This window comes from Papaver somniferum, chromosome 2, assembly GCF_003573695.1.
Source record: "Papaver somniferum cultivar HN1 chromosome 2, ASM357369v1, whole genome shotgun sequence".
In the NCBI taxonomy this organism is placed as follows: Eukaryota; Viridiplantae; Streptophyta; class Magnoliopsida; order Ranunculales; family Papaveraceae; genus Papaver; species Papaver somniferum.
In genome coordinates this window covers 171,874,066-171,892,922 of record NC_039359.1, presented here as the reverse complement: position 1 = coordinate 171,892,922, position 18,857 = coordinate 171,874,066, and the positions used below count along the sequence as shown (strand labels likewise).

General features: G+C 37.1%; 1 protein-coding gene and 1 pseudogene across 3 annotated transcripts; one reads left to right on the top strand and one right to left on the bottom strand.

Moving 5' to 3' along the window:
* The first annotated feature begins 3,393 nt into the window (after window positions 1-3,393).
* Window positions 3,394-11,689, top strand: LOC113349790 (kinesin-like protein KIN-7D, mitochondrial). Of its 3 annotated transcripts, none has more exons than XR_003360378.1 (25): window positions 3,394-3,972; window positions 4,095-4,192; window positions 4,323-4,412; window positions 4,578-4,630; window positions 4,905-4,970; window positions 5,079-5,132; window positions 5,412-5,471; window positions 5,716-5,794; window positions 5,884-5,951; window positions 6,104-6,160; window positions 6,252-6,356; window positions 6,444-6,548; window positions 6,688-6,795; window positions 6,917-7,048; window positions 7,187-7,375; window positions 7,599-7,814; window positions 8,179-8,319; window positions 8,948-9,067; window positions 9,172-9,222; window positions 9,437-9,484; window positions 9,582-9,728; window positions 9,811-10,650; window positions 10,758-10,947; window positions 11,078-11,199; window positions 11,303-11,689. XR_003360378.1 is itself a non-coding variant. In XM_026593826.1 (25 exons), exons 1-24 carry the CDS (start codon window positions 3,599-3,601, stop codon window positions 11,171-11,173), a joined length of 3,363 nt encoding a protein of 1,120 aa, XP_026449611.1. In that variant the 5' UTR covers window positions 3,394-3,598; the 3' UTR covers window positions 11,174-11,199; window positions 11,303-11,689. The 3 variants fall into 3 exon arrangements, 2 of the variants coding, with proteins under 2 accessions (XP_026449611.1, XP_026449609.1); XM_026593826.1 differs by having other exon boundaries at window positions 10,758-10,823; XM_026593824.1 differs by having other exon boundaries at window positions 10,758-10,887; window positions 11,303-11,679.
* A 1,563-nt stretch (window positions 11,690-13,252) lies between these two features.
* LOC113352420 lies at window positions 13,253-18,560 on the bottom strand (annotated as a pseudogene).
* Window positions 18,561-18,857: the final 297 nt, after the last annotated feature.

Genomic DNA, 18,857 nt, shown 5'->3' with positions numbered 1-18,857 from the left:
GCTAGGGAGGAAACATGAAAAGTCGAAACATATAGATCTGGACTATTGGGAGTTGCATGTGATCCATGTGTGGACGCTACAAATTCATGGTAGTGACAGCTCTCTCTGATAATTTTGTTCTTACTTACTTGGCTCAGCTAGGTAGCTTTCCTTCTGAATCCTTGCCCATTCACAACGTGAATGCCACTCTACACATACTATAAAAGTATCGTTTCTTAATATTTCGTCTCCTTTCTTTTTATTTTTCAATTTTTATATTGTTTAGGACCATTCCCATCCATCCTTCGTCTTCCTGCCAATTGTAATTAAACCCTGAAACATGGATGCACTCAACCCTTTAGGGGTCAAACAAAGTAGAAGCTCACAAAGAAGACCCAGCCAATGGTTCCATATATCTGTCTCTCTCAAGCTGATTAATTATCTCTATCCATGTAGATAGTTATGTTGAACAACCACCTAATATGAAGCTCTCAAAAGTCAAAATCACAATTATAAAAATGGATTGACCAGTTACTTCCGTCAATGTTCTACCTTTTTCATTTTCACATTGTACTGTGATTTCGTTATTTTACTGTGGTTCAGTACTTCCCAATATATGAAGTGGTCTGTCAACGAAAAAAAAAAACAAAACAAAAAAAAGACCATCAAGAGTCAGCTTCTAAATCAGAACCTCTCCTCATGGTTCAGAATCCCTCACCTACTCGAGGGAAAGAAAGCCGATCTTCTAACATCTCATACAACCTGTGATTTTTTTTTACTTGCATATGAGTTGTAAACAGAAATACGTAAAAGATCTATGTACCGAGGTTTTCTCCCCAAAAACACACCAAAAACCCACCCCTGTAAGTTATAACTCCTTGGTGCGGGTCCTAGGGACTGTGGGTATGTGGATTTCCCGGTCAGTGTAGCATCTCCCAAACATCTAATTTGGTAAATTACACTTGACTAATTTGGTATAATGTGGGTCTACCATCGTCTAAATTATCCTTGGGGATTTTAATAAAGTGCCACACTTTCAATTTCATGTTTCATAAAATGCCACCGTTTTTTTCAGAATTTATTTAATGCCACACATTTGACCTTTTCCATCCAAAAAAAATTGTTGTCATCAATTAGTGCATAGGTGACAGTTATCCAGCTTAGTAAAAGACATATACACCCTCAAATCTGTCACCAACTCACCAAACCCATTCAATTGAATCTTTCATAGACTCTACTGATTTCTCTAACCATGTTGACTAAAGCTCAACTAACCCACATAAACAATGACAACTCTCAATTGTTCATACAAAACCATACACATTCGTATCGTTCCTTGTTTCTGCACTGATTCGTCATCTTTGCTCACTACTGCAACAACAACTCTACATTGCCTGCGTTCCCCAAACATTCGTACCCACATAAAAGATACCAGCGATCCACAGCCTGTGTTCCCCCTTTACATTACCTTCCAAACCGAGCCCTAGTCCCTCCAAACACGAGCATAGATATAGCAGCATTATACGCTATAGCCTGCCATCAGACCATGGCAATAACACCAGTAGAGGACCACCTATGTACATCAGTTTTCCGGACACATTTCTGGCTGAATTTTTGGACCAGAACATTACCCCAATCGCCAACAAATTCACATCCAAGTACTGTGTTACTGTTAACCCTTAAACCCATCTCAATCTTCTCAAAAACAACCACAATAAACCATCATTCCAACATCATAAACCTTCTTTCGTTCAACTGGTTTACGTCTTCAAACTCCACCAGATCTTCCATCATCGACTCCAGCTCAATCCCTATCCTAATCTCCTCCATTAACATCATATCAATGACATAGAACATCACCATTTCAAGCCATTAAAACATCTATACAAATTCAGTTCATAACCCTGTAAAACAATCCACCAACACCATGCCAACTAGCTTAGCAGCGTATTGCACTTTTGTGGACTGAATTCTAGCTCAAAATTCAACCAAAATCAGTCCCAGACTTAACCCAATTCAGACCTCCACAAACAACTCATGGAAAATACCTCCACAAACAACTTTCAGCAACATCCGTTGTACACAGGCTCAACTGATAGAAACTGAGCTTGAAGAGGTGAAGAAATATGCCTTTTATCGAATACCTAATGTGCCATTCTCATCTTGTTGTGACATTGAACTTCTATAGCTTCTAAACTCACCGAAACACCTGCAAATTCAATTCACAACAAACCCATAGTTTAAAAACTATTCAACAATCATAAATCTCCAAATCTAGTCCCAATTATCAACCAACAACACCATTATCTTCACTGGTTCAATTGGTCTTCAAACTCCATCGACTGCTCAGCATTTCGAACTCATTTCAGCCTGGAAATCGAGCTATAAAAGCTCTTGATAGACCCTGGCAGCTACTCGATCCATGGACTAATGACGCTTTAATTCAGTGAACACCAATACTAGTGACACAGAGTGAAGAAATTCAGTTGGAGGAGAAGATAGAAGATAAACCATTGGAGGAGATTATGAGGACAGTTAAGTAATTCCAACGCAAAAATTTGACCAAAATTATAACGGCAGTGACATTTTATAAATTTTAAGAAAAACAGTGACACTTTATTAAACCGGAAAACCAAAGTGTAGCATTTTGTTAAAATTCCCATTATCCTTTAAACTTCCTATCAGTAACTATTAGCCAGTTCATAATGTTCTTATCGTGGATAGGCAGTCACGTTCAAATGGAGACCTCAATCATTTTTCATAAGGTCCAGATTTACTTATATGTATCATAAAAGTGGTAGATTCCTACGTGGCCATCAGAGTCGACAACTAAACTTTTATTCCCCGGTTCCTCTCCTCGCCGCTATATTCCTGTCCAACATTTCCGCGTTCATTCATTCGTTTCCATACAGCAAGGTCCATTAAGCTTTCCGGTAGTCCTACCATTCCATCCTTATCCGAACCGCTGGATTTCTATAAGTTTCTTAATCTGTAGACACGTAAAGTGTATTGTATCATCCAAATCAAAACGACACGCCTCCACGATTATTCGTTATCATATCTTTGGACTTCATTATTCGTTTGTTTGAACTTTTGGCTCCAAAAAAGCGCGGCCATAAAAATCGCCCTTAAAATATTCAAAATATCAAAAATCAAAAATCAAAAATTTCCACTTTTCACAGTTCACACTCCATGGCATTCCCCAAGGCAACCCCAGGGAACGTCATCAACAGGTAAATTTCAACTGTGAATCTTCTATATTATATCCTTAAAACAAGCATTTATTATTTTCAGGTCCTTGAAGTCGTTCTGTATTCAAAAGGTGAACATAAGAATTAAATGAAAAATCCCTACCTTTCAAACTCGGACTCTGTAGAGAGTTTCTCTGTCTCTCTCTCTTGGTTTTGCAAAAAAAAAAAAAAAAAAAAAAAAAGAAACTTGCTTTCTTTGTTTGTCTTGAAAATGAAGGAATCTCAAATACTTTGTTACTGAAATCCTAATTTTACTTCATCACTCATCATCACTCATCAATATAGAGTTTTTCAAGTACATTTTCAGTTATGAAATTCAAAAAGGGGGGAGATAATGGAGTGAGTGAGAGTTGATTTTGATTGATCAAATGGCCGGTTCAACATCGTCAACAAGAGGAACAAGTAGTTCACCATTTGGATATACAAAATCAACAAGTTCAATTTCATCATCATCTTCATCATCATCACTTGTAATGAATAATAATAGTAATAGTAATGGTAAAACCACTATTCCAAGACCTACTTCATCATCATCATCTCTTTATGGATCTGGTAGTGGTAATGGAATTAACACATTAGCTTTGACACCAAGTCAAGCCCAATCTGACTCAATGTACAACCAAGGTTCTATGGATTTTGGTGGGAGTATTGTTGCTGTTAATGATGATGCCATTCCTGATACTATTGATACTTCAGCTGCTGGAGATAGTATTTCTGTTACTGTTAGATTTAGACCTTTGAGGTATGGATCTGGCTTTATATTTTTTAGATCCGTGTGTGTTTTGTGAATTCTTTTAAGTTTTATAATTTGGGGATTTTTAGGTTAAGAAATTTTGAAATTTGGGTTTTATTTCGTTGGTGTAGTGAGCGGGAATTTCAGCGTGGCGATGAAATTGCTTGGTATCCTGATGGTGATAAAATTGTTCGGAATGAACCTAATCCTGCTCTGGCTTATGCATTTGGTTAGTATGGATGGTTTTTATCATTTGGAAATTGAAACTTATAATGGTACTTTGGTTGTTTATCTAAACTGGTTTTGTTTGAAAATTGAATCCTTGATGGCTGCGTTAATGTTGTTGTTTTGTATTGTAGATAAGGTATTTGGGCCAGCCACAGAAACACAAGATGTGTACGAAATTGCTGCTCGACCTGTGATCGAGTCTGCAATGGATGGTATAAATGGTAAGGTTCCTCTCATCCTTCACATTCCTCGACTCCCCGATGGACATAATTGAGCTGACTTGAGAATAAAATTCTAATTGAGTTATAATGCAAGAGTCCAATGGTGTTGGATTTTGTATTTGATTAAATGAGTTTTATTATGATGACACTATATTTATATTATAGGGACTGTTTTTGCATATGGTGTTACAAGTAGTGGGAAGACACACACCATGCATGTAAGTAATTCCTTGATTCTAGAAGTTGTGTTTTTGTTTTACCTGTTACTTTCGTTAGAAATGCTGAATTACAAACATTATTGTTAAAGCTATGCACAACTCATATTATGACTTAGAATAGGTAGATTTCGTTTTAGAGATAGAAATTAAAGGAGGACTCGCCAACACCCTGAAAAAGACAGCATCAGCACAAGATGACAGAAGCCAAATTCTCTGGAAGTTTTTTGTATCTTCTTATGTGATGTATTAACATTTTCCTTATAAATTTTTGTAGGGGGATCAAAATTGTCCAGGTATTATACCGCAGGCCATTAAGGATGTGTTCAGAATAATTCAAGATGTAAGTCCCTGATGCACGATTCACTGAATTCTTAAACTAGTTGTTGTAGTACATAACAATCTGTTGATGTTGTTGCTTATCAAGTTTCTTTTGGTGATTTGGTTTCAGACTCCAGGAAGAGAGTTCTTACTTCGCGTCTCATATCTGGAAATTTACAATGAGGTCCGTCATTCTGTAGATAACATTATGCTTAAATTTGTTATTTTGACCATCAAATGTACGCATCCATGTTGTTGTTTCGTCAACATTGTTTCATCAATATGCCTCATATTCACTCCTGCAACTAGGAAAAGTACATCTTCTAATTATGTCTAGAGAATTCATTATTTGCTGGGTACTTGTTGTCTCCTTGTATGCTTTGTAGTCATTGAAGTGCATTTGCTGCTTGTTTAGTGAAAGAGGACTGATTTGTGATTTTTCATATATTTTGTTTTTTTTCAGATTATAAATGATTTGCTTGATCCAGCCGGACAGAACTTGCGTGTTAGAGAAGATTCACAGGTTTGAAGCTTGATTCTTGCTGGGTTTTTAAACATTAGCGTCCATGCATAGTTTCATATCATGGGTTAGGTACCTCTTAACTTGAAACGATATACTCGATACACGGGTTCCACTTGTGAGCATTTTGCTTGCATGTCATAACCGTTTCATATGTCATTTTAAGTTTCTTGAATTCTACTTTTTATCAGCTTGAAGCCTTCTGTTGAGTGTCATTTCTCCTCTCTGGGTGTTAATTATGCTGCAGGGTACTTATGTTGAGGGCATAAAGGAGGAAGTGGTTTTATCTCCTGGGCATGCACTTTCTTTTATTGCAGCTGGAGAAGGTAGCTTATTGAAATTACTGCTGCCATATGGTTAGAGTTTTGTTAATTTTTTATTTTTGATTTCTAACCTTCGATCGTCATGATGGCAGAGCATCGTCATGTGGGCTCAAATAACTTTAATTTGTTTAGTAGCAGAAGTCACACCATTTTCACTATGGTACATATATTTACCCTGTTATTCTTTTATTAATAATTATACTAATCTGATAAAAAAAAGATCTAAGATAAACAATATAACTGATCCGTGTTATATTTATTTTCTGTTATTATCTCTCTTTCTCTAATGATGTTTGTGTCTATTTCTGACAGATGATTGAGAGTAGTGCTCGTGGTGATGAGTACGACGGAGTGATATTCTCTCAACTGGTACAACTTTTCATTATTTTTAGAAGCTTGAAATAATTCTGGACATTGGTCACTTACCTGACATTTTAATAACCTTTTTTTTTTTTTGTAGAATTTAATTGATCTAGCAGGGTCTGAGAGCTCAAAGACCGAAACAACCGGTCTTAGGAGGAAGGAGGGATCTTTTATAAACAAAAGTCTGTTAACTCTTGGAACTGTGAGTGCTAACAACCATTTGCTTGATTAATTTCTGTCTGCAATGTATTCTCCCAAGCATACCCTGATCAGTGCTTGAAATCTAAAGGTAATTGGCAAGTTAAGTGAGGGGAAAGCATATCATGTTCCATACCGTGATTCTAAACTTACCCGTCTTCTACAATCCTCATTGAGTGGTCATGGACATGTTTCGGTAAGGAGTTAGTACGTTTTCCTACTACATGTCTTTCCTGGCAAGCTTACAATAACTACATCTGAATATGTGTAGCTCGAGCCTTGAAGCTTCACAACCTAAACTTTTGTGGAACTTACTAATTTCGGATCTTGTACAGCTTATATGTACAGTTACTCCTGCATCAAGTAATATGGAGGAAACTCACAACACACTGAAGTTTGCAAGCAGGGCAAAGCGAGTGGAAATCAATGCCTCACGGAATACGGTAGCTTATCATATACTTGCAACATTCCTATGTCCTCAGTGTAGTAAAACGTTTTCTAGCAGGAGAATGCATGTCAAATTAATACTTGATTTACAATTCTATGGAATCTTTGATATTTCAGATAATTGATGAGAAGTCATTAATTAAGAAGTATCAGCGGGAAATTATGACGCTTAAACTTGAACTTGATCAAGTAAAAAAGGGAGTAGTCGTGGGTGTCAATCTTGAGGAGATCATGAGCTTGAAGCAACAGGTTTTCCTCAGATATTTTTGTTATTCATTAGTCATTTTCACATGTTACTATATTTTCCAGAGATATTGGTACTCAAATACAAATTATCTCAATTTTGTTTGTTGGTTCTGAGCAGTTTTATATGATTCTATTGAACAGTTAGAACTGGGTCAAGTGAAAATGCAATCCCGATTAGAGGAGGAAGAAGAAGCAAAAGCAGCTCTCATGAGTAGGATTCAAAGGCTAACAAAGCTTATTCTGGTTTCCACAAAGAACTCAATTCCTGGGTGTTTGAGTGATGCACCAACTCTTAGTCATCAACGGTCTCATTCTCTTGGTGAAGATGATGTAAGTTCTAAATTTGCGCAAAGGAGAAAGATTCTCTTCGACACTTTAACCCAATTATCTCAAATATAAGGAGAATTAAACCACCTTGTCTATGTCTCTGTGTTTCTTTGCGGTTGACTCATGCTACCAATTTTTTGAAATACTATTTTGACCAATGGTGACAACCTGTTTAGATTAAGAAAGCATGATTTTGATATTAACCTGTTGAGCAATCTGCTCTCAGAAATTGGATGCTTTCCGGGAGGGATCTCCATCACTTGCAGATGGTGAGAACCAGAAAGATTCTCCATCTTCTGCTCTGTCAGTTCCATCAGAAGTCATTTCTGATCATAAACACAAAAGGTCTTCCAGCAAGTGGTCTGAGGACCTATCACTGACAGAATCAACTCGGGCGGGGGACCTTTTCAGTGGAATAGCCGGTGGTGCTAGAATGTTAACAGTATGTTCCAGTTTCCTTTTTATTCAATTATGCATGAAAATTAATATTCCGATCTTGCTTTGATAGTATGACATTGCTGGAAAAGTCAAAATACTCGCATATAATGTGCTTGCTGTTTCTTGAACAAAGAATTCACCGACTGTACTCGAGAAATAAGTTTAACTTTAGCGGAGTCATTTATGTTTCTCTATTCTCTGTCGCAGTTCACAAATTAAAATAATGATAATCAGTATTTAAACGTGTGGAAGCTGCAGTTTAATTACTGTTATGGATAGTTCTAGACATCTAGTTGTATGTTACTAGGCATTATTTTTCCGTGATTAAAACCCCAAACCTGATTCTTTTCTTTCGTGTGGTAAATTAGGATGAGATGACTATGTCAGATCAGATGGATCTGTTAGTTGAACAGGTTAAAATGCTTGCCGGAGAGATTGCATTCAGCACGAGTACCTTGAAGCGTTTGCTGGAGCAATCCACCAGTGATCCCGAAGGAATGCAGACACAGGTATAACTGTTTATGTTTGTCTTTCTGTTTAAGTATTCTACTTAGCCTTTATATTTAGATGAGTCCTTTCTCCATGATGCCATTACTTTAAAATGATTGTTTCGATTGCTGAAAAGGTATACCCTTGCTAGTAAACATTGGATAGTTTTAATTTTTATTCCCATTCTCGGTAGTCCTGATCATTTATATTGTGATTTTAATCACACTTGGGAAGACATGTTCCATCTAATTGTTCCTCCGTCTTTTCGCCGTTGCTTCTAGACCTTCATTTCATCTAATTGTGGTGGATGAGATTGCATGGTATCCTGAATAGCTTTAATTAACTTCTTTGGGCTACCCTACCAGTATAGTTTCCTATCAACATCTCCCAGTTAACACACATCAAGAGCTTCATAGCCATCCTGATATCAGTTTCTTCCTTGAGGTGCCTCAATTTTATTCCTCTTACCTGTTTACTGCTTCATTTGATTTGGACTGATATATACAGGTCAAATAGTTTAATGTTATACTTAACTTAGCATAAGGTTCATTTGATTGTGTGTTTACTGCTAAGGAACTTTGTCAGTAAAGCATATGATTCTGTGCCTGACATGTTGATTTTCTTTTGATGAAATGCTCTTATGTGCAGATTAAGAACTTGGAACATGAAATACAAGAAAAGAAAAGACATATGAGGGTCTTGGAGAAGCGCATTAGTGAATGCACTGAGGCTTCAGTTGGTAATGCGTCATCCATTGAGATGCAGCAGGTGCATTCTGATGTTTATTTATGTCTTCTCTTTTGATCTTCAAAGCCTGATGATCCTTTTTTTTTGTTCTCTCCAATTAACTTGTGATTTTTTCATACAAACAGACGGTTATGAAATTGACGAGCGAGTGCAGCCAGAAGGATTTTGAGCTAGAGGTAGTACTTGATTCTTGACGTTAATAATTTGATATATATTGGAAACTAGACTGTGCAGTTCTTTTGTTCTGCTCCTTCTTTAAATCTGAGCAAAGCTTTATGCTACAATATTGATCAGCTTTATCACCTTTCAGTTGAAATTTAATAGATAAGCCTGAGAGAATTCACAATAGCTTAACTTCAAATGGTTAACTCCTGTGAGTTGTGAATGCAGATAAGAACCGCAGACAATCGGATTCTCCAGGAACAGCTGCAGGATAAGGTAATAACCATGATACATGCTCCTTCAGTTGGTTGGTATAACCGAGCAACTTGCATTTCTCACTGATGTTTTGTTTGATCAATTCTCTGATTGCCAGTGTTCGGAAAACAAAGAATTGCACGAAAGAGTTCTCTTCTTAGAGCAGCAATTGGCTTCGCTCAACGGAAACAGGTCATCTATATCTTCCGAGCAACGTGTTTATGAAGAATATATAGATGAGTTGCGGAGGAAAGTCCAGTCTCAGGTTAGTGTTAGTTTACATGATCAGCTGTATATATTTTACTTTTATGGTGTTGACAACTCATTATATCATTTTTTCCGAGCAGGAGTTTGAGAATGAGAAACTAAAGCTAGAACAAGTTCATCTTGTAGAAGATAATAGTGGACTGCATGTACAAAATCAAAAACTGGCTGAAGAAGCTTCTTACGCGAAGGAGTTGGCATCTGCTGCTGCTGTTGAGCTGAAAAATTTGGCAGGTGAAGTGACCAAGCTTTCAGTACAGTGCGCAAGGCAAGCAAAAGAATTAGTGGCTGCAGAAGAATTAATTCACTCCAGAAACTCTGGCATGCATACCAGTAATGGTGTAATGCGCAAGCACTCCGAAAGCAAAAATGATAACGCAAAGCTAGGTAGAAAGGGCCGGCTTGCTAGCAAGGTTAACGATAATTCCGGAACTTTGTATGATGATGCTGAATATTGGAGTCTCGATCAAGATGATATGAAGATGGAGTTGCAGGCTAGGAAACAAAGAGAGGCGTCTCTTGAAGCAGCTCTGTCTGAAAAAGAACTTGCAGAAGAAGAATACAGGAAGCGTATAGACGAGGGAAAGAGAAGAGAAGCTTCACTTGAAAATGATCTAGCAAGCATGTGGGTGCTTGTTGCTAAGTTGAAGAAAGAGAAGGGAGCGTTACCGGAAATGAATAGTGAGGAGAGATGTGGTGATAGAATAGATCTTGTGGATGGTCCAAAAACAAATGATACTGATAATACTAACAATATAGACAATGCACAGAACATTCTTGAAGGTATACAAGTTTCAGATAGTCCGAAGCCGGTTCATGATGTCTCAGAGTTACAACTCAAACCGGGTAATGATGGTTTGGAGATAGAACCTAAACAAATTCATGATGGATCTGAGTTAGAACCTTTTGTTGTTCGTCTGAAGGTAAAACTGAATTTTAGTTCACTTCAGTTTTGATAGCAACTTCTTGATTCTTTTACTATTAGAGGAAGGTGTACTAACTGCTTTACAACACCTCTTAACCTTTATAGGCTCGTATGCAAGAGATGAAGGAAAAAAAGCTTGAAGCCCTGGGGAATGACGATACAAATTCTCATGTATGTAAAGTATGTTTTGAAGCACCAACTGCAACACTACTTCTTCCTTGTCGACACTTTTGCTGTAAGTAATTGTGGGTTTTCCTGGAAAATCGTACATGCAGTCCTTTAATGAAAACTAGAGGTGTGAAAGGTCGACTTCATATCATATCTTTTTCCGTGACCCCTTCATAAACTTGTCACAAAATTCACTTGACTCACAAACATACTACTAAAAGTAATCAACCTTGTTGTATCGTGCATATTTTGTGCAGTGTGCAAGCCATGTTCACTTGCCTGTTCCGAGTGTCCAATATGTCGCACAAACATTTCAGACAGGATCTTTGCTTTTCCTTCCTGATAAAAGCTGAGTGTATCCTGTGAGTAAAGACTGAAGGTGTGTATACAGTGTGATTATTGTATTGAAACATTTTTCCTCTATACTGCCTTTATTCAAGGATAAAGGGAACTAACATCTGCTTCTGATTTCCTTTGCACAGGTGGTCTAATATATAAATCAGCTGTTTGTATTTTCCCATGTATTATTGGGGGTGTAATTCTTTATTAAATTGGCCTGTGTACGTAGTTGTCTAAATGGTTTATTTATATCTCGTCGAAGTCCTTGAAAGAAATGTAAAATAAGATAACACTAGGAAAAACAAATTCAAGAAAAAAGAAATCCGGCAGAAAAAGAGATCGGAGGAGGGGCTAAGGGACGCCTGAAGTAAAACTTTCAGATTGGTACTTGCGACTGTGTTCATATACCCCAGAAAAGTTTTGGTTTCTTTTTTGTTTCAGTTTTCATTTTTATGTACATAGAACGACAATGAAAGCTACTTCCCTTTTGAGCATTACATTACTATTATTATTTTTTTCCTTTTTTCCTTTCAAATTAGCTTGCCTATCCGAATACACAGATTTGCACCACTCGTACCAGTTTAATCCATCCAGACTTTCCCCGCTTTAATCTGTTCTGGTCTCTTTGTACATAAGCAGTTTTTTTTTTCTTTTTTTTTTTTGTTAGCGCAGCCGGCCAGTATGGATATTAGGAGTGATACCAGCAGGTACACCAGCACAGGGCGACACTATGTATATGGGCTGGTAGTTGGTATACACTTTCTGTAACAGCTTAAAAAGTTCAGCCGTAGACTAGTAAAGATAAGAATGGTTAATACGAATACAAGTGATAAATCCACCCATGTCCGAGTAGAGCTACTCCCAGCGGTAGTGACATCTATGGGTGGAGTTTTAAGTTAGAGCAACCCCTAGTTAGCAATTCGGGATTCAGTAAACGTACGGAACGACAAACGTATGAGTATTATACGGTTTTGTAAAACCCAAATTCGGTCCAAAATTCGGTCAACAGAACGTGATTAGTCAGTAATTCGGAACGGTATACGTACGTGTATAATTCGATTTATAAATGTGAGTTCGGCTCTGAAAGTTCGGTATCCATATATAATAAATAATTAGTATTTATAAGGTCATAAACTAATTTTTATGCATATGTGTGAGTTATTTAAAGCAAAAATAAACTTAATGTGATGATATTAATAATATATACAACATTAGTCATCCAAGAGGGCGTGGTACAATGGTTTGGATGTTTGGTTAGTGAGTTTGAGATCTCTCTCACCTTCACCTTCAAATCTCTTCTGTCAGTTTTGTTTCATAAAAATTACAACAACGTCGAATATTGAGCCGTGTATGCTTTGGAGGCAGTAAAGCCCCAAAAGTGGGGCCTTTGAAAACGTAAAGGCTAAAAAATTTCTGGCGAATTAAGCAGACGTATCATTCGGAAAACGTAAAGTTCGTGAACGATTCGCGAATAATCCGGGAATGCCACATAATACACGTCTTGGTTCGGAGTTGGAAACGTGCGCGAATAAAATGGTAAAATTCGTAAATGACCATCTGCTGTTACCAACTCTTAGTACAATGTGCCATGACGAATGTGTGTTGCAGATTCTGCCAGTGCATACGGCTAAGATGTATTGCAAGTAATAACCGGGTTGGTCCCATTGTGGAGAGTTGTTTCTTGTGCTTGGTTTTACTATATATGTATAAGAACAAAATATCTTTAATAAATTTAACATAGTGAACTTCATGTGATCCAAGTTATTATATGGTAGAAAAAATATCACGCGTTTGAAGTGGGGTTTCTAGCCGTTATACTTGAGTTGAGTGTCTCCACTGCAGCCAATTATGTTTCAAACGGAGATCATCGACCCTCTTAAATCGATGTTAAAATTAGTATAATTTACGTTTGAGTTAGGTTCCTGACCAATTGGATTAACTCCTGATGGTTGCTAAAAAACAATGATTTGGTCCAACAAATTATACTGTAATGACACTTGATTAAGAATACAAGTTAACTAAATTCCATTGCATTTTAATCGTGAAATAAATTTGAACCAAATTTGATGACATACATATACATATCAACTCCCTTAATGGTGCTTACAAGAAAGAAGTGAGAATCCACAAAGGCCAGGGTTATCCTTAAATGACGAGGCTGGTATTTTTGCTTTATGGGACGGTATTCTTCCATTAAGCCGATTCACTGCCACATCGAATTCTGTTAACTCTCCCAAGTTTATTACTTGCTCTGGTATACTGCCAATGAGCTTGTTACCGGACAAGTCCAATGATGCTAATGTGATATGTCCTGATTGTAATGTGATTGTTTTGTACGTACGATTTGTGGAGTAGTTAGGGTAGTTTTAGGTGGTTATGTATGGGTGCTGGTATATATAGGTGGTGTATTTGTTTATTATGGATTAGGTAGAATGAAGATGTAGTGAATATTTCTTGTGTCTGCATCTCTTCTCTGGTTCTAAATGATTCTTCTACTCTTGTCTGTATTTCTTCTCTTCTTGATCTGTTTATTCGTCTAATTTCACTCCTAATCATTGATTGATGAGTTTTGGGCTCATCAATTGGTATCAGAGCCTTTCGATTCTTTCGGACGGTTCGTACCCTACCCAAATGGATAGACACTATGATTTTATCGAAGACATCAAAACAATTTTTTTGAATCTTTTGGAGCAACACAAGGAACTCAACAATATAATGGACGTTCGTAACAAAGAAATCAATGAAATGATGAATGATACCGTTGCACGATGGGAAGATATTTCTGGAAACATTTCATTGAGAATTTCGAAAACAGTTGAAGAAGAAAACACATATATTTGGAAGATTGTTTTGACATCTTTGCTGAAAATGATGTTTATACAGGATTTCGAGATTCCTCTAGTTACAATACTAATGACGTCTATCCGGTTTCCAACGATCAATATCATGAGGTTCAACTTCAAGTGCCTGTTGATAAGCCACAAAGTGAAGATCCCTACATACTGTGCTTTGCTTGTACGGATGAAACAAAAGTTTTCTTGTTCAATGACATTTAAACACAACAAGTATGGATGCAGAATTCACGGGCGTGTTGTAGCACTTTCTTTGGGTATTGTCACATGTCCTGTTAGTCAAGTGGGGAAAGACCCAAACGTTCTGCATTTTACTATTCCCTTGTAATTTTTTCTTTATGCCACTACTGGTTAGCTTGTTCCAACCTTGAGGAAGGTTTTTTTCAAGAGGTGGGAAACGATAGGCCCTGGTTGTAATGTGATTAATATGTACGTACGGTTTGTGGAGTAGTTAGGGTAGTTTTAGGTGGTTACGTATAGGTGCTGGTATATATAGGTGGTGTATCTGTTTATTATGGATTAGGTAGAATGAAGATGTATTGAATATCTCTCGTGTCTGCCTCTCTTCTCTGGTTCTAAATGATTCTTCTACTCTTGTCTGTATTTCTTCTCTTCTTGATCTGTTTATTCGTCTGATTTCACCCCTAATCATTGATTAATGAGTTTTGGGCTCATCATAACGCCTTAGCTTCTCCCAGTTCCGATGGTATGTTACCTGTTAAACCATTTTCTTTGAGCTCCAACTTATTTAGTTCACTCAGTTTCCCTAATGATTTTGGTGTTGCCCCTCCCAATAGATTGTAAGATAATACCAACACTTGAATGGATTCCATGGATGCTTCATCTCCAACATTTTCATCTATAGGACCGACAAAACGGTTACGCGAAACATCAATTGAATTATAATGACCCAACGGGTCTTTAGTATTCTTGGAAAAAATGGTGCCCAAGTCGCCCGTAAACTTGTTCGAGTGAAGATCGATATCCATTAGAAGAGAAAGGTTGTTGAATTCTAATGGTATGGACGAATGAAACCAATTGTTAGACAAATTCAAGAAAGAAAGATTTGTCATGTTACCAATCCAATGGGGCAAATTACCACTTAACCGGTTGCTGGATAAGTCGAGTATAGATATAGACGTCGAAGAAAACCACCTAGGAAGGTTGCCAGTGACCCCGGTTTTCGCCAAATTAAGGCGAAAGAGATTGAGTTTAGAAAGCCAATGTGGTAATCTCACCAAGTTAAGAGGATTAGAAGACATGTCTAGTGTTTGTAATAAATGCAACTTAGCTAACTGAGGAGGAATTGAACCTTGGATATGATTTCTCGAGAGATCAAGTGTTTGAAGGTTTTGTAGGTTTCCGAAACTTGATGAAATCTTACCTGAGAAATGATTGTTTGAGAAAAACATATGAACAAGAGTAGTTAAATGGCCTAGTGTTGCAGGAAGTTTACCGGTGAATTTATTATTTTAAAAAATGAGTCTCTCTATGTTAGGTAACATGCCAATGGATACTGGAAAATTACCGGTAAATTGGTTTTTCGATATTCTGAAAAACTGTAGAGACATTACATTTGATATAGAAGAAGGAAGGATTCCAGAAAGATGGTTTTGATTGTGATATAATACACTCATTTGAGTGAGTTCACCAATGGAAGTAGGTAAACTACCTGTTAAATGATTCTCTGATAAGTCCAAGTACTTAAGATTCTTGAGACCTTTGATGGATGCTGGAATACTACCAGAGAAAAGGTTAGCATGAAGATCAAGTTTAGTTAGTGAACCCAACTTGTCGATAGAGAACGAAATTTCTCCGTCTAATTCATTAGTTGAAAGACTTAGTTCCGCAAGTGAATTTAAAGATCGAAAAACAGGATAAGGTATTACACCAGAGAGAAGATTGTTACTAATGTATAACTTTTGAAGCTTGATTAAGTTTCGAAATGTGGAAGGAATCGAGCCAGTAAGTTGGTTTGAATCTAGGAAAAGATGGGTTAAGTGCGTCAATCTTCCGAGTTCTCTGGGAATATTTCCTTTCAGGTTTTTGAGATTACTAAGATCTTTTTTTTTTTTTTTTGACTTAAAAAGGTTAAATTCATTGATAGAAACAGAAAAAGGAAACAAGATGAGAGCGCCTAAGCGAGTACAAGGGAAGGTTTAGGACCGACCAAAACAAAGAAAAAGAATAACCCTTTCACTTGCAGTGAAAGGAAATTCAAACAAGTAACACCAATGAAGAAAGAAATCAACAGAAAACTAAGAATGACCCTTCTTGTTTTGAGTTATATGCCCTCTCCCCAACTGTTCTTGTTTGTCATTCTTAAAACTGTCATGATTGCCATTCCAATTGAGTCTGTGAAGTTCTCTATCTTTTTTTTTTTCTTTCTATATCTCTCTTTTCTTTTAGAAATCTTGTCAGCATAGGACAAGCATTTTAACTTCGTTTCAAACTCACAATCATCCAACTCTTCACTATCTTCTTCAACCTCTTCTATAATGACTCTGTCTACATTAGACGCCTTTGGAAGGGTAATACTCTCCGTCTTCTAAGCAGCTAGCTTCCTGCTATCAATTGGAAATCTACTTTCTTCTCTGAAATCACTGAGCATCAAAAATGGGTTCTTTTTGGAGAACCCATTGTCTTGACAATCTTTTTTGGATATGACGCTTGATTAGTTCCTTTTTTGGGAGGATATTTGACTTTTACAACCCTCCAATCTCCCTGCAAAGAGTTAGAAATGTTTAAACTCTCTCTACCACTGCCAGACTTCACCAAAGCTGAAGTTGTGTTATGCTTGGGATGGTCAACTAGCATATTTTGTTCTCCCACATCTTTACTGCCACTTGCAGAAACTATAATCTCTTCAACTGTAGCCGAGTTAGAACATAAAGTCTCAATAGACACCCCAACCAAATCTGCCACATTTGCATCAATTGCATCCTTATTCACACCAATTGAGACCAGAGTGCCACCATTTTCCTTGACTTGAGTTTCTATACCACTACTCTGCCCATTCCTGTCGAGTTGAATGTCACTGGTAATTATTTTGTCCCCAACTGGTCCCTTAAGAGTTTCTCTGTGTTGCTTGTCAGAAACATCACCCTCTACATCTCTTGACTTCTCAAGATCCTTACTGTTCTTTTTAGGATTCCATCTTGGTTTCAGCTTTTGAGTGCATTTTTTTGAAGAATGACCAAACACCTTGCATAAATCACACTTGGGAGGTTTCCATTGATATTCAACCGGCATCTCCAAAACAATCTTTCCATCAATCATTAAAGGGATGCTCTCAGGATAATCGAACTCTACATCAACTTCAATACAAACCCTAGCATAAGATAATCTAGTCCTCTTTAGGGTGTAATCATCCGCAAGTAAAGGTTTTCCTATGAAACTAGAGATTAAGCTTAAGCCTTCAATGTCCCACATGTGCAATGGTACATTTTAAATCAACACCCAAATGGGTATGGTTCTAATGCTAGCAATTGTAGATTCAATTAAATTAAATCATGGTCTCACAGTGAAAGACAATTAGAGATGTAAAAGGAGCCTAACTCCAGCACTTTTCTACGATCCTCATCTTCCTTGAATTCAAAAATGAAAGCACAATTACTGTGTAATTTGATACTTACTTCATTTTTGAGATTCCAAAGCTTGGTTACAGCATCCTTGACTGCTGGAAAGGATAGTCTTTTACCCACACAAGAGCCAACAACATAATCTTCACGTCTTTTGATTCCTTTAGAGAAATCCTCTGCTCCATAGTCCACCACCCTATTTCCATTTAACTGAGCCGAAGGAGTGAATTTCATTGTAGGTTGAGGTGGCAAAGGCTTTGCAGATGGAAACATTGTTCTCCAACTTGCAGGAGAACCAGCTTCTCCATTTAAAACTGTACCCGCTGCTGCTTTCCCGTGAGGAATAATCTCAGACTTGTTAGCAACATCATCACTAGTAGAACCAGAGACAAGCTTCCGAGCATTACTTCCATTAGAATTAGTCAAAGGTGTAACATCAGCAAACCCCAAGCTAGATTCAACCTCTACCATTGCCATTTGAAAAAGATAAACAACCTCCTCCAAATTCCAATCAAAGCCAAAATTTCTTTCTCATAATTGTAGATCACAGTAAAAGGAAGAAAATGCACAAAAAATCAAGGGATTTGAGAGAGGAAAGAGGGAGAAATCAAAGATCTAAGATTTGAAAAGGTTGAAAATATTTTCGCCTGTTTTTTCTCTCCTAATTTTTTCTCTCTTCAGTTCAATGTCTCGAGATTACTAAGGTCAACAAATTGAAGAAAAGATAGTTTAGAAAGAGAAGATGACACAATACTAGTCATTGATGTATCTGATATGAAATCACTGGTTGAGTAAAGACCTGGTTTGGAAATGTTAATGACCCTTCCTTTAGAGTTACATGCAACACCTTCCCAAGATACGCAACAATTTGTCAATGACATCCATGTTTTCAACAAGTTTGAAGGGTCATAAGTGATTTTTTGCTTGAAATCAAGAAGAGCTAATTGATCCATGACATGACATGACATGGTTTGATTTGAGGAGGGAGAAGTAATGACAAGCATATAAAGAGAATGAGAGAGATTGTATTTCTTGTAGTGATGATAAGATCCATTCTGTTGTGGGTAATGTGAAGTTGGTTAAGTTTTTAATTTATATGTGAAAGACAATGGAGTGAAAGATGGTGGGGAACAAACCGTTTTGTTGCTTGAAACTGAATCAAAGTAGAATAACAACTAATTTAGACCGTAAGAGGAAAACACAAAGCTGGCTTTGTCGGTGTCAGGAAGAGATGCAAATACTGTATATATATAGATGAGTGCAGT